We start from the raw sequence: 16,724 nt of genomic DNA on the forward strand, positions 1-16,724 counted from the left end.
ACTATTGGTTTCGTATTTTTATATCTGGGGCAAACCAGCATAATGGTTAAACTGTTTATGAAAACTAGGTTCAACTCTCGGTGGAGTCATATCAAAGACAAAACAAAACAAAACAAAAAAAAAAAAAACTTGATGCCCCATTGCTAAGCACTTAGCATTACAAAGTGAAGATCAAGGGTAAGTGGAGTAATCCCAGCAAAAGAGTAGTGCATTCCTCTACACCTCGATGTACGAGGGTCATTCCAAAAATAAAGTCTCATGTGTACTTATCATCCGGGTCAGGTTTTTCCTTCATCCCTCTTTCTTTCAATTGCATCTTTATCACTTTCCCCCTCCCATGTTTTCATTCCTCTGCCAACTGACCTTGCTGCCTCAGCTGTTCTACATCTACTAACTCAAGTACTCTCATACATTTTTACAACGTGACCATACCAACAGAGTTTCCTGTCTGTGCACAACAAAATTGTATCAAATATGATATGTCAGGTGCGTCCCTATTTAGTGGCCTCTGCACGAGGGCAGAGTTAGAGACAAGGTCAGTTTTTAATGTGAGAAAAATTCAACTCTCGAAAAGTGACACTCTAGTTTGGAACAAAAGCTATAATTGTCTGAGTCTAGAAAGATTTCTCCTCCGCTGACTGCAGACAGGAAAGATGAAGTATCAGAACAGATAATACGCTTTGCTCCTAGCCCAAAAGTATGTAAGGTGTGTTATCTTACAATATGACTATACCAACGAAGTCTCCTGTTCTGTACATGTTGTTTTTGATGTTCATTATTATTATTACTTTTATTATTTTTATTTATTTATTTATTTATATAATTTTTTTTTTTTTTTGGTATTTAATATGCTGCAAGCTTCCCGAACCCAGGGGTGGGAAAAAATCTAAATGCGGTTTCATTGATGCAAGTTGTATTGCAAGCAGTAAAGCCACTTCTTACAAACTCAAACCAGATCTTTCTGGATCTCCTAGTTAATTGGGGAGCCGAATCATCCACTTTAAAAAATGACCTTCTGTCTAACTTTGTCCTTGTGAGAAGGAAAGTAAATAGGATGCCTATTAAAATTATGGTAAAATGGTTTTCCTTGGAGTTCAGCAAGAGAAAGAGAGAGAGGAAGAGAGATCCTCTGGTATACCTCTAGTATATCTAGTAGCCAGACAATCTCTTTTTCTCGTCCCTACTTCTGGTCTTCACAGCAGCGTTCAGTGGATTTTAGTAAGACCACTATCGTTGCTTCAGCCGAAGGATGCCTGACATCTTTATAGAGATGAGACGAAAACATCAAGAAGAAAAGTTCATTCATCGAAATGATGAAGACAATCTGTTTATCTCAGGGATGATGCATGACTTATGTTGGGGGATTGTTTTAAAGTGAAGCTGATTTGCGCAGAGCAAGACTCACTTTCTCATCCCCATTAGTCCAAGCAGGACAAAGTCGAGACAGCTTAAGATCAGGTGAGATGCAAGAAATACCGGATGTTCCGACGTCCTCCTAGATACGGCGCCTGGTATTTCCAAATTCTCACCCATCTGGTACTGGCTAGTGTCAACGTTGCTTAACTTTGGTGATCTCACAGGAAGTGATGTTGCAACATAATTATGCCGTATAAAAACATAACTATTCACCAGAGCGTACTATTTATTTGTAAATTGTATTTCTGTCATAACGAGCTGAAGGTGGCCGTGCTAACGTCGTGGGTCTGCCACTTCAAATCCAGTTAATTCCGTAGCATCACTGTCACTTATGGATGTTGGTGACCTTCACGTGGCCCCTTCTGTAAATATTAGATTTTAGAAAAAAAAATGCTAACAAAAATATAAAGATAGTCAAAAAGTCGTACTTTGAGAGAATGTACTCTGATCTGTCACCTCGACGTACATACTCCAAACTAACCCAACACGCAGCAAAATCCCACTCCTTCAATGTAGAAATCCTTAGATGCTAAAAATCCTTCTATTCTAATAATTTCTTCCTCCGAACTGCTAGTCTTTGGAATTCTCTCCCCATTTTCTGCTTCCTTGAATTTACTGACATGCAAAAGTTTAAATGTAATGTAAACAAACATCTTGCGACTCAACTGCCCACAGTCCCCTATTAGATACGCTCTCAAGTAGTAGTTCCTTACGTTCCAAGTGGCAATATATCTTGTTTGACGTAAAAAAAAAAAAAAATAGGGTAAAAGTTAAAAAAAAAAAAAAAAACAGCGGATTCGCACAATAAAGAATATGACGGGTTACTTATAAGAGTAGCGTCTAAATTATTTGTTTTAAAGATGTAATTTTAAAATTAGAACAAAATATCAGTTGCAATATGAGGCAATGTAAAAAAAATATATCAACAATTTATTTTTTAAGGTTTCTTTTGTTTCTGTGATTGTGATTCATTGAAAATTGATTTGTTTTTGAAAAATGCCTCATGGCTGAAGAGTGGCCTAGATTAAAAGAAGGCTATTGTGAGAGATTGTGAAAAAGCGATTCAATCCAACATGGTCGACATTCCTTTTTTTTGTTGTTGTTGTTAATTTTCTTTTTTAATTGGGAATTATGATGGACAAATATAATAATAATAATAAATTGTTTCGAGTAATGTGATGATTCGAGCATCTTTAATATAATGGACCTCCGCCCGTCCCCTCCTCATTCCCCAACCGTGAATGCTCAACCAATCAACTCTCACCTCCATTTTTAAAATCTCTAATTTAATTGTATTCTTTATTATACCTGCTACCACTTCAAATCTTCCACCATCTAATTTTTTTAATTGTCACTGTTTTACCTGTCGGCGATGCCAGCCTTTGGGAGCTATCATCATATATATATTTTTTTTAATCTCCACCGTCTTTACCATAAATATTGGCTCCTTTCCCCCCTTTCTTTCACAGTTCTCAATCTGGGGGCCACACTCCTCTCGTAAATAACTACCGTACACATCCCCCGAAAGACACTAATACGGCTTTTAAATCAATACTTGAGATTAACATCATACAGAACGATTCCTTGTCTAATGGATACTGACACAGATTATGTGATCATCTGAGCCGATTTGAAATTCAGTAAAAACTAATGCATTTACTTAACCTATAATACGATGGGGGGAAGGTATGAACGCATTTTCAGTTATCAGTAAAATAACTTATGTTCAATAAGTACAAGATCAAAGTGTAGTATCTGTTCTTCAGATGCTGCACTTCTATTTCTTGTTCTCTTTCGGTGGAGGAGAAATCCTTCACGACTGAGACAATTTTTATTTTTGTACCTTTTCTCCACGTTAAAAAACGACCCTGGTGTCTAACTCTGTCCCGTGGGGAGGCATAGTAAATAGGTACATTATAAGTACATGTTCGCGTCGACTTACGACCACGATTGAGTTCTAAATTCATAATGATCATTTCATTAGTTTAGGAATTAACTGTCACATACAAGCAAATATATGAAAATATAAACATACTTATCATCAACTACACATACGTACGCACACATTATATATATATATATATATATATATATATATATATATATATATATATATATATATATATATATATATATATATAATGGCTCGCTTTAATCATTTCAGATTTATATCCAGTTGTTAAACTAATTTTGAATAATCTTCTAATAGGTTGTAATGCGATATTTCCATTTTTTTTATCCTTTTTTATCCTCTTTTTTTAGAGAGTTCGCAACATTTTATGACTTTTTTCATATACTTTTTTGAAGAGCTCCATTTTTTCCTTTTTCAGTTTCTTTCTATTTTATTTTCCATTTTCTTTGTGGCGTCGAGAAATTCTATGTCGCATGAAGAAGTCTCATTGACTGAAACAGATGGTTATTTGTAGCGACCATATCTAACTGTTTACCCTCAAATAATATATATATATATATATATATATATATATATATATATATATATATATATATATATATATATATATAAGTTTGGAAAATATATATGGTAATTAAGCTACACAGAATTTTCCGTGTTCCATCTTAATGAGGATTCGTAAGGCTATTGCATGCAATTGATATTACTTCCTGCTTTTATATATATGCTTCCTAGTAAACTAATCAGATTCTTTGTTATTCACACATTAATGTATTGCGGCCAATAGACGGGCGTTTATCAGGTAGAAGTTTACTTGATCTCAGACGAATCTCTTTTTTGTTCGTTTTTGGCGGGATGGGTTTCCCTTTTCATTGTGTTGGGAAGTGACCTATTTTAATCTGATGGTCGTTGGCTTGGAAAATACAGGTCAGGCGGCTTGGTGTGAAAACAACCGGTAATAAATGCCTTTTCTTTCAACTGAAATAAAAACTTGTGTCAAATTTCTTTCCTTTGTTTCTTTGCAAAACTTTCATATACGACGTCTGTGTTAAAATGTAACTACCACGTTAGAAAAGTAGAATTTTTTTTTTTATAAATATGACCTTGTGAAAGGGACTCTGAACAAAATGCAGGACTTGTTAACCATTCGAACCTCTGCAAGATTGTCGGACGACCGTGAACCGTCGAATGAATTACACTCGTAACAGCTGGTTATAGCTGCAGACTAAGAAACTGTTAATTGACCATATTCTCACTGGCTTGAAAAATACATGTCAGGCGGCTTGTTGTGGAAACGATCGGAATTTTTCTTTCAACTAAAAAGAAACTTGTATTGAATTTCTTTCTTTTTTTGCGAGACTTTCATACTTTCATACACAACATCAGGTCTGTATTAAAATGTAAAGACCACGTTAGAAAATGAAAGAAGCTTAATGTTCTCAATTATTTGTTCAGATTCATGTTTTTTGTGAATGTGTAGCCGAAGAGTATGAACAAAAAACTTTCATGTAACGTATTATTAGTCAAGCCAATCAGTGGTTGAGAAGATTTCTTGTAATTGTTAAAGGAAAGTGTAGCGGTGGAATCGAACCCAAGACGCCCAGTTACAAGACCGGAATGGTCTTGGCATCACACCCCCATAGAAGTAGACTTACCCGCATGAGAGTAGACTTACCCCATAGAAGTAGACTTACCCATATTGCATGAGAGGTGAGAGCGGGCTACTTAAACAAGACATTCCTGGCAACGAGTGTGCGTCCAAATATACGTCATCTTGCCGACATTTTACATGGCATTGCCGATAAAGGAAACCTGCTACAGCGTTGGAATATGGACGAACAAACACAGCAGACATTACTACAACGGATCCTTGAGCTACAGCAAGAGAACATCGCTCTGCAAAGAGAGGGAGGACAGTCCAGCAAGCCACCAGGAATGTTGGATACCATAGACAACGTAACAGAGCCCGAAGTACCGGGACAATGGTCCCCCACGTATACGGATCAACACCAGCCCGAAACATTCAACACTCTGCCAGAACAGATGGAGGTGGATGACACAGCTCACCCTCGATGATGGAGGTTAAGGAAGACCAACCGGTGCGTCGTAGCAGAAGGATGACGTGACCACCCAGGAAACTATCCCCACAGACATGGGACACGTTGCACGACTATTCCAGAGCTTCAAAACATTGGACCACAACGCGAGTATCTTGTGGCCCCTGGAAGGGGGATGGCGTGTAGCAGTGGAATCGAACCAAGACACCCAGTTACAAGACCGGAATGGTCTTGGCGTCACACTCCCATAGAAGTAGACTCGCCTGCTTGGATGAGAGGCGAGAGCGAGCTACTTAAACAAGACATTCCCGGCAACAAGTGTTTCCAAATATACATCGTCTTGCCGACACTTTACAGAGAGAAACAGTCTTGGCAACATTAAATATTACCATTCATTTACACCCCATTTCCCTACAAAGTGGACATTTAACCTTTGCCTTAGATTTATATTCAGTCATTTCCCTCTCATGTCTGCAACAGAGCATAGTTTCATTAGCAAATATACCCATCTCGGATACAATTTTATTTTTTTATCAGATATCGTAATTACCTTTTTGTTTTGTTTAATACATATCAGTTTCTAGAACAAAACGATATGTTTTAATTTATTTAGATTTTAACACATTTTCTTATCCTCAGATACGAGTCAAAATGTTAATCGAAATATTTTCAATTTATGAAAATCCAATATTTGTCAATGGCCTCCAACCATGTTTCTCAGTGGCCCGTAATATAAAACGCCATGGGTAAAATTATTCTTTCTAACAATGAACAAAGAGTATGCAAGAGATACATTGAAGCAGGGACGTGCAGAGGGGGTGGTGGTGCTAGGTATGCCCAAGCATCTACCCCTTTTACTCCTGTTTTAAAAGTGCCCTTTTCAGAGGAATGTATTATAGGCCTTTGCCCCACTATTATTGTTTTTTTGCCATTTTTTTTTCACTTGAACACCTGCCGTAAAAAAGGTCTCTGCATGTCACTGCCTTGAGGTGAAACTGTTTCAAATAATTGTAGACTGATGATGGTTGGTTGTTTTTGTTTTACGGCATATCAACTCTTTTGCGATATTTAATGCGAATCCAGTAATTTTGGAAAAAATTGTTTTTTTTTTGTTTGTTTTCTGTCTTTATATCTTCAAATATTTATTCATGGTGTTTGGTTTGCTTGTTTTGTAGAAGAAAATTGTTGTTTTTGTTTTTGATTTTGCATAACATGATTGAGTTTTGCAAAGGGAATAAAAAAAAAACAATAACATTAATGTTTGGTGCATTTTTTGTTCAGGAAGCCAGTATCTTCAGATATCCTAATCTGATAGCACCAGATGCCCTAACAGGTATTTTAATTCCGGTACAAAGTGGGCCTGGGTGCAATGGTAACAAAGGAGCAACTCCACATTCCCAACAGCTTTTGATTTAATAGCTATCTGTGTGTGACCAAACAATTCCGTTTATTTTTGGTTTGCAGACTTCAGACTTGATATATGGAGTATTCATACCTGTGGAACAAATTCTATTTAGTTTTTAGTCGGTAAAAAGAGCCATAATACTTGACTTTATTGAAACTGTTTCTCAGTTTAAAAGTTCTAAAATTATGCATAATTTACTCAATGGATACGGATCTCAGATTATGAAAATGGTTGGAGCGAGTTCAAATCGTCCTAAATTTAGTGTGATCGTGTATGTATTAACTAGCAACAACTACTGAAAACAAAAAAAAAAAAACACATTGCAGCATTAATATTTTTAAAATTCCAATTTAAAATTATGTAATCGATTCTTAACGCGGCAATATTTTAAGTTATAAATTTATATTTTTTACAAGAATATATTGCCTTTTTCTTTTCCAGTTTTAACAAGTAGTTCTTTTACTTTTCTAAGCTTAATCTTAACTATATTACTTTTCATGCTTGCATTTTTTTATGTAATCCATGATTTTTCCAGGCTTTGCTTTGAAATAATATTTTCTTTTTTGTGTTCAATATCATATGCATTGTCAACAATTCATAAAAAAATTATTACCAACTTAAATTGACTAAATAAAAAAATTAAATAAAAGACGTAATCAAGTAAATAAACAGAAAAAAGGGACAAAAATAAAAAAGAAACAGAATTAGCGGCCGACAACGAAAAAGTTGCTATGATAACGAACAGCCAATCAGAAAAAAAATCGTCTCTCTGTTCCTTACTAATTCTGAGGACTTTTGAACACCAGTAATTCGATTATAAATTTTGTTTTAATGAACAAAAACTGAATTTTTATTTTAAAATATAGCTGTGAAGGTGACCTATGAACTGTAAAAATTGTTTGAAATTTGGTCACAAAATGAGGGAGCGGTGAAGCTTTAAAGCAGTTCTAAATGAGTAAAACCAACACTTAACCATATATTCAAACATTGCCGTGTTTGAATAAGTTACCTTATCTGTGTGTGACCAAACAATTCCGTTTATTTTTGGTTTGCAGACTTCAGACTTGATATATGGAGTATTCAGACCTGTGGAACAAATTCTATTTAGTTTTTAGTCGGTAAAAAGAGCTGCTAAGTAGTCAAAATTGAAAAGTGGGCTTAAATCAACTTAATGTGTATCCTCTACGCATTCAAAAATATACATTTACACGTTTAACTGCATTAATTTTTAACGTGTATCCTTATATTAGATAGTAATGAATACTGCTGGAGAGCTAAAAGTTTTGTTTTCGATTCTAGCTGATGGCACCCCAAAACTTTTTTTTAAATTTTAATTTTTGAAATCACTACTATATAGTGGGTACAATATAATATTCAATAGATAATTGATTTTATCTATATATTAATACGATAGCATGTGTATTCTTTTGTGTGTCACACTTACATCTGGGTCGTTTAATTGTTATGTTCTATTTCTTGTCATAAATAATTTTACCAAGAATTCTTCATAAGTTTTGGTTTCGGTTTCGACTATAGATGATGGCACTTAAATCATCTATTTTTTTATAAATAATTTTATCAAGAATTCTTCATAAGTTTTGGCTTTGGTTTCGGTTTCGATTATGGCTGAAGGAACTCAAATTATATATATATATATATTTTTTTTTTCAGAAGTTTTTATTTCGGTTTTGATTCAAGTCAATGCACCAAAGTCATATGGATATACTTTTTTAATTTTGAAATCGCAACTTTATAACATAAAAATCGATAGAACATTAACTCTATAATAATATATACGAAATCTGCAAGAATCATTTAAGTGTACTTTATGACCGGGCTTTGCCGGGCGTTCGTGCTAGCTTAGATAAATACTTTTTCAGTTTTAACAAAAAAGCTACAATAATATCAGAGCGTCTTCATTTATGCTGAACATCCACAGAATTCCAACATCAATATATTACATATGAATGAGTCTCTTGTGGAATTTCCACAGGTCCTGCTAGTAATAATAAATATGAAATCTGCATAAATTAAAATATTGTATTTAAGCGCATTATACGACCGGTCAACATTGGGCGACCTGCTAGTAATAACATAATTGTTACATACCTCATAAATTGCTTCCTTTGCACACTGAAGTCGTGAACCTGTTGATGAACTTCTTCGTCTGTGGTGACCTCGCAAAAGAGAATCCTCAGATGAGGTTCTTCTGCATTCTGCCATAAGACACTTTCCGGCCATTTCCGAACTTGTCGTTCTTGAGAGAGGTGCGTTTGGCCAGTACGTCTCCATGTGTGCATGGCACATCAGGTGCTTTTGTTCAGAGATGCATTTGTCTGATGCATTGCCCTTATCCGAACGAGGTGCACTGATGCGGATCTTATGTCGGATCATGCATATAGACATGGCTGCTGTAACAGGCACAGCGACTGTCACGGCAACCAGAACTATCACAATCAGTAAATAGACATGCATCTTATTGTCAGCTTTTTTGTTGACGCTATCAATAGTCTCGGACGACTGGTTGCTTATGGTCAAGATGAGGGATAAATTGGTGGTCGCCATGAGAACAGGATCCCCACTGTCTTTGACGATGAACTGCAAAAGATGAGCAGATGCATCGTGATGGGTGGCTTCACGGCTAAAGGAGAGCAGGCCCGTATAATGGTTGATAGTAAACAGGTGATTCTCGTTTCCAGATTTGATTTCGTATCGTAGGAAGGCATTTTCACGGCTGTCATTGTCTATAGCTTTGAGGATGGTGATTTTGTTTGTGCGTTGTGGGTAGTAAGTGAAATCCATCGTGAATGGATTTATGCTGGGGAAGGTGAAGTAAGGAGCGTTGTCATTCTCGTCTTGCACCTCGACAACCACCTTAACGCTGTTATTAAGCAAGGGCGTCCCGTTGTCTGTGACGAAAACCTGGAATCGGTAAGTATCTTGGAATTCATGATCCAAAGGCATAACCGTTGTAATCACGCCAGAATTTGAAATCTGGAATGGTAATATAGATGTTTCATTTGAGAGGAGGCTGAAGAAGAGCCGGCCGCCTGGTCCCAGATCAGGATCCGTGACATTAATGATACCAACAAAAGACTCTGCTTTTTGGTTCTCGTAGACCGAAAACTTGAACAAATGTTTGGAAAATACTGGCCGCACATCGTTTACGTCCATCACTCGGATGGTGAACTCACTTCTTCCGTGCAGAGGAGGAGAGCCCTTATCTTGGCAATCAATCATGATATCATGGTATTCTTTTGTTTCTCTATCTATAGGACTCTTCACTATAAGTTTATATTCTTTAGGACCCAAGCTTTGGAGCTGAAATTTCTCATGCTGAAGATCACAAACCACCATTCCATTTCGTCCGTCATCATTGTCGGTAACCATCACGTATGCAATAAAGCTACCGATCTCGACGTCTTCAGGTATTGTTGTTAAATTCCTCGATGAAGAGGAGACAAAGTTTATGTCTACGTTCGGAGCTGTGTTCTGTTCGTTGATTATATTCACAAGAACCTTGGCAGTTGAGCTCAGGGCTGGGTTGCCATGGTCCGTCGCCCGGATGTAAAGTTTAAAAGTCGGCTTTTGAATCAAAGAAGAAAAACGTTTCCGCAGAAGAATCTCTCCCGTTTTTTCGTTAATCTCAAACTGAGATTTGGCACGTTCGGAAGTCCTTTCACTAAAGTGATAAGAAATCTCTCCGTTTTCCCCTGCATCCAAATCCATTGCGGATAAAATGATCACAGGCGTCAACTCATCAGATTTATAGTTTACCGTTACGTTGTAGACTTTCCGCATGAAAATCGGTGAGTTATCATTAACGTCTGTCACTTTGACAAAAACATCTAAAGCACTCCGCAGATGAGGATTTCCTCCATCTTCAGCCACCACTTGCACCTTATATCTATCTTGAACCTCTCGATTAAGCCGCTCTTGTAACACAATACTTAGGTCTGATATACCATCAACACTTTCCGAGACTGACAGAGAAAATGGTTCATCTTTGACCTTAACTAATCGATATGTGATCCTTGAATTGCGATTGCCACTGTCTTTGTCGATAGCGCTGGGGATAATTCTTCGAACACCTTTACCATCATCTTCAGAAAATTCGATGTTTACCGCCGTAACTGGAAATTCTGGCTGGTGATCATTAATATCTTCAATAATGACCTTCACCTTAAGGATCTTCATGAACGTCTCTGCTTGGCGGACAGCGACCTTGACTATATGGAAACACTCTACGCCATGCCTGCAGAGAGATTCAGAATCAATCTCCTGGGCAGTGTAGAGCTTACCCGTCTTCTTGTCGATGCGGAAGAGCTGAGAAACATCACTCGTGCCTTGTTGCAATTGGCTGAAAGTAATGAGCTTCCGGCTTGCAAGTTGGATATTGTCTATGAGGTGAGAATCCAAAGCAATGTCTCCTAAAAAAGTGCCTGGACCATTGCCCTCTTTGACAGTGTAGGTTAGGTCAGCACCAATACATGCTTGAAACGCCAACAATAGTGTGCATGTTGATAACAACATGGCCTTTTCGGGGATGGCACGGTTCAAAATCTTAAGATTCTGTTGCAGTCATTGAGTCAGAAGAGGCAGAGAGTTGGCGCCGTCTGCGGAAACGGTAATCTGAAAAAGAAAAAATATCAGTCTTTTATAAATAATATAATCTGAAAAATCAGCATTCTAACGAATTTATGATACATGTTAAGTGAGAATGTGTGTGCGTGTGTGTGTGTGTGAGACTTCTCAACCTATATACTAGCGTTGGGTCAATTAATCGGAATCGGAATCGGGAATTGGACAAATCGGAAATTTTGGGGGCATTGGAATCAGTAAATTTGTGCCTATTTTCCGATGCCAACAACGATTCTTTTAATTGACTTTTATATTTGATTTTCTTTAAAGAAAAATATTCTACCGCTGATAGTAATACTAAAATAGTGAACATGTACTAATTTTAAATTACTAGTAAAACTAAAATCGATAGATCATCGCTCACAAGTGTATCCTTACGTTTAAGAAAATATCTGCACATGTAACGTGTTTTTACAGTAATCGTAAACAATAACACCTTTATAGTTAAATATGTAGAGATTTAGAAAGAATCGGAATCGGTAATTTTATCGGAATCGGGAATTTAATACAGGATCGGTAATTGTATCGGAATCTGTAAAATACTGAAATCTTTCCATCCCTACTATATACTTAACAAACTTTTGATCTACAGACATGAAATCTTGTATATAGGATAATCAGCTTTATAATCCATTTCCAGCCGGAGAAAAGGGCTACTATGAGGTCAAAATTGAAAAATTGGTAAGTGAGAATGATCTGATTTTTATCTGCTGTTTCATGAATGCACATGTGTGAATAGTTCACAGACTACTTATGTTAAGAATAAGTATATTTGAAAACACCTTTTAAAGATCGTATCAAGCTGGTTTAAGGATTATCGTACTTGACTCACTGTCTTTAGGTTTTGGTTTCGATCTCAGCTCGAGTATCTTTTTTTACTTACAAGAATTGAACTGTTCAGAAAAGCATTATATCTGCATGCAAATGTCTCAGTTTCTGTATGAATTAAAATATAATATTTATGCGTATTTTACGACCGGGCAGTGCCGGGCGGCTTGTTAGTATATATATATTAGTGATGGGACAAATCTAATATTTTACCCATTCCGTACCAAGTTCCCAATTCCAATACAATTACTGATTCCGATTCTTTATAAATCTCTAAATATTTTACTATAAAATTATTATTTTGTCTCGATTACTGTAAAAAAACATTTTAAATGTGCATATATTTTCTCAAACGTAAAAACACACTCGTGACGGGATGATATGGAGATTTTAGTTTTACTGGAATTTTAAATCAATAAATATTTATTATTTTATTATTACTACAAGCAGTGGAAGACGTTTTTTTTTTTAAAACGAAATCAAATAAAAAAGATAATTAAAGGAATCGTTTTTGGCATTGGAAAATAAGCTAAACTTTTTCTCATTCTGATATCGATTCTGATACCCCAAAAGTTCTGATTTTTCTGATTCCCAATTCTGATTTCGATTAAACGTCCCAAAACTATATATATTAATGGTAAATCATAAATAATGTTAGGCTATGGCTGACGAGAGCCTAACATTATTTATGTTTTACCATTAACTGGTCGGCCTTATGTTGGGCTTGAAACCGACGGTACCAATGTTTTTCTGAGCTTCTGTACATTTAAATAAATAAATATTAAACTCTTATATATATATTTGTATATGTAAATATTAAACTATTATATATATATATATTTGTTTACTGACCTTTGGGAAAGAATTCCAACAAAGTGCTCGATTACAAAGAAAAACTTTTTCCGATACAAGAGTTTAATATTTATTTATTTAAATGTACAGAAGGTCAGAAAAACATTGGTACCGTCGGTTTCAAGCCCAACATAAGGCCGACCAGTTAATGGTAAATAGTAAATGATGTTAGGCTCTCGTCAGCCATAGCCTAACTTTATTTATGATTTACTATTAACTGGTCGCCATTATGTTGGGCTTGAAACCGACGGTACCAATGTTTTTTCTGACCTTCTGTACATTTAAATATATATATATATATATATATATATATATATATATATATAGCCAGAGATGGCTCGTGTTGCAGAGTTCGAATCTGTCAACTGGTGTTAATCGTGATACCCTGCACTGAAGATTCCCGAAAGGATGAAACACTAGTGTCTGTAGGTATTTAATTATTATAGTAAAAAAAATAATTATGACAGCCCGTTTAAGAAACTCGTTTCTTATCGTTGAGCACTTTCAGTTGAATTAAAGTCGGTCAATTTAACTCTTTTGCATCGATCATCAGATCACTGTCTGACTGACGAACATTTAAAATTAAAATGTCTAAATTCAACGTTATTTCACGCGGTTAATGGTAGCCGAATGGATACAGTCTTTGCTAATCGAGCCAGAGATGGCTCGCGTTGCCGAGTTCAAATCTGTCAACTGGTGTTAATCGTGACACTCTGCACAGAAGATTCCTGAAAGGATGAAACACTAGTGTCTGTAGGGATTTAATTATTATAGTAAAAAAAAAAAATAATAATATATATATATATTCTTTATACATAAGAAACAATTGATGCGAGTTAAAATTTATTTGATCATCAAATTAATAAAGAAAAACATGAAATATTAAGCAAAAATTTTTTATTTAAGTTTTAACTGTCATTAATTCGTTCTATATTATTTGCTTCACTCATCCATGTAAAACTTCCTGTATAAATGTTGGGGAAGCATATATATATATATATATATATATATATATATATATATATATATATATATATATATTAGTGTTGGGACGATTAATTGAAATCGGAAATCGGTAAAAACTGAAACTTTTCGGAATCGGAAAAAATTGTGTCTATATTCCGATGCCAAAATCCATTCTTTTAATATTTTTGGTCCCCCAACAAAAGGAGGGGGAACCTGTAAATTCACCCTTGTCCGTTCGTGTGTCCACACTTTTCTCAATAGCTACGCATTGGAATTTTTGGAAATTTTGCACAAACATTAAACATGATATGAGTAAAAAAGTAACAGAACGAAATTCTGGGAAAACTCCAATTGAACCCCTAGGGGTACCTTTCGAGTTAAAATGGCTTAAATTGTCACTTTTGTGCTTATTAAAAAAAAAAATGATGCCTTGGATTTCTATAAAACTTTCTGAAAAGTTGTAACTAACTGATTTCTATATAATTTTCTTTGTCTATACTTCGTGATAACTCTTGGGTGTGCCCCAGGGGCTCTTTTAGAGCGAATAAAAACACTCCATTTTGGGGACTATTTTACTATATTTGTCCAAAATTTTCTGTGTATGTCTATTTAGCAGTTTTGCATAGTGCTGAACTCCAATTTAAATATGTTAACGTCTTGGGAACTTTTGGGCCTAAATGAGGAGATGGGGCAAATGATAGACTTAGTCATTTCTTTTTTTGCATAGTGCAGAACTCAAATTTACATATCTTAAGGTCTACAACTGCACTGCTTGTTCATTTTCACCAAGATTTCACGTCCTCCTGGGGACTTTTGGGGCTAAATCGTGGGGTGGGGGCGGGGGAGGCAAATGCTGAACTTAGTCATAATATATTAAATGAAATATAACTTTATTATATTATCAGAACAATACGGAAAAGTAAAGGGAAATTTAAGAAAAAAAAAAAAACCTCTTTAGGTCATGATATTTTGAAGCTAAATGCTTCTCGTCAGAAGAAAAGGGCTAGAAATATAAAAATAACATTTAGATGTGAAATCAAAACGCGGATTCCATGAACAAAGCTTCTTTCGTAGAACGGCACGCCTGTGGAACTCTGTTCTGTCTGCCTGCTTCCCACCTGACTACAACTTGGATGTCTTCAAGTCCAATGTTAACAAATTCCTAATGAACCGCCCCCTTAAGTAAACACTTCATCAAATCTCCACACTAACGTAATGTACTTGCAATAACCCTTATCCCTGAGTGGCTTCCGGGCCTTGATAAGTGATGATCACTGTGTTAAAAAAAAAAAAAAAAATACCCTTATATATTGCAACTACTTTTAATTATTTTTTACCATATTATCCTGTTCCTTCATTCTTATATCATTCATTTAATCGGCAAAGGATAAACGCACAAGCGATTGCTATTTATGAGGGGAAAAAGTCAGAGAATTTAGAGGACTATTTACAAAGAGAAACAATAGAGGGGGAAAACCGTGAAGTTCCAACCAGTGTCTGTCTAAGGCCGCCTTGAAGCCGTGTAGTGTGGGTTCATTTACAACCTCATCAGGTAGCTGGTTCCACGGAGATGCTACTCAAATTGAGAATGCTGCTTTAACCTTTTTCGCATGCCCATGGAGCTTGCAATCTGGTGCAGGGGTGAAGAACAGGTCCCAGTCCAGGCTGCTCCGACCATGAAAGATGTTGTAGGTGATGATCAGGTCACCTTAAAGCCTCCTCCGCTCGAGGGGGAAAAAATTTAGAGCTCTTAAACGTTGCTCATGCGATAGACTTCTGAGGCCAGCGACCATTCTCGTCGCCAAGCGGTGAGCCCGTTCAAGACGCTGGCTGTCGTTCACGTAATTCATTCCTATTTCATTAATTCGTATCATTAACCAGAAACAGCAGCTTCGCAGTCATACAGTTTCACATGATTGTTTAATTATTTATGAAGTGTTTACTATCGTTAAATATGATTACATTTTTCAGTAATACTTTTATTATTATTTACTCATGAGGAAGATTTACACAAGCCATCATCAAAGATTGTTCTCTGAGAACAACTTGTGGGGTTCCCTGGAGTCTAAGTGACAACAAGTCTCCTCAGATTTCCAGTACTCTCCACCTCTTTCGATAACCTTTGCAAAAGAATTTGTGTTATTGCAACGGCCGCAAATCTCCAGCAGAGGTCTGGCTAGTGCTTTCTCGCCTCTCTCTTCCCCTCCTCCTTGATCCTCATTGTTTGGTGTGGTGCCTGTTTATGGTGACACTCACAAGAGAGAGGAAAAAAATGGGACCCTTTTTTTCATTTATACAGTTTCAGTTTTCATGAGATGTTACTTTGTGCTTTGCATCTGTATCCAGTTTGTATGTAGTTTATGTGTGGTGTTGGTCTCCACATTCAAGGGTTTTCCTTAATATTTCTGCAGTTTTTATCATTGAAATTTGTTGTATTTTCTCGGTCATCCCTCTGATTCCGATCTCTCCCATTCTTTTTAAAAAGTTTTTTGGTATCATTCCTAGTGCTCCAACCATTAGTGGTGTTATTTTTACTTTCTTCATTTTCCAGATTTCTTTGAGCTCTCTGGCCAGTTCCGTGTATTTGCTCCGCTTCTCATTCTCCTTGATTTTCACTCTGTGGTCTGCTGGGATGGCAAAATCTACA

General features: G+C 36.1%; 1 protein-coding gene across 2 annotated transcripts in view; it reads right to left on the reverse strand.

Annotated features, from left to right (window-relative positions):
- Window positions 1-16,724, reverse strand: part of LOC145242647 (protocadherin gamma-B1-like) — a 228,387-nt gene that overhangs the window by 40,173 nt on the left and 171,490 nt on the right. For both annotated transcript variants that reach the window (XM_080105769.1, XM_080105770.1), the window contains one exon: window positions 8,900-11,422. In XM_080105769.1, the coding sequence (XP_079961895.1) occupies window positions 8,900-11,323 (2,424 nt within the window). In that variant the 5' untranslated portion in view covers window positions 11,324-11,422. The remainder of the gene's footprint in view (window positions 1-8,899; window positions 11,423-16,724) is intronic.

This window comes from Euprymna scolopes, chromosome 21 (assembly GCF_053919585.1).
Source record: "Euprymna scolopes isolate OS-2025 chromosome 21, ASM5391958v1, whole genome shotgun sequence".
NCBI lineage: Eukaryota > Metazoa > Mollusca > Cephalopoda > Sepiida > Sepiolidae > Euprymna > Euprymna scolopes.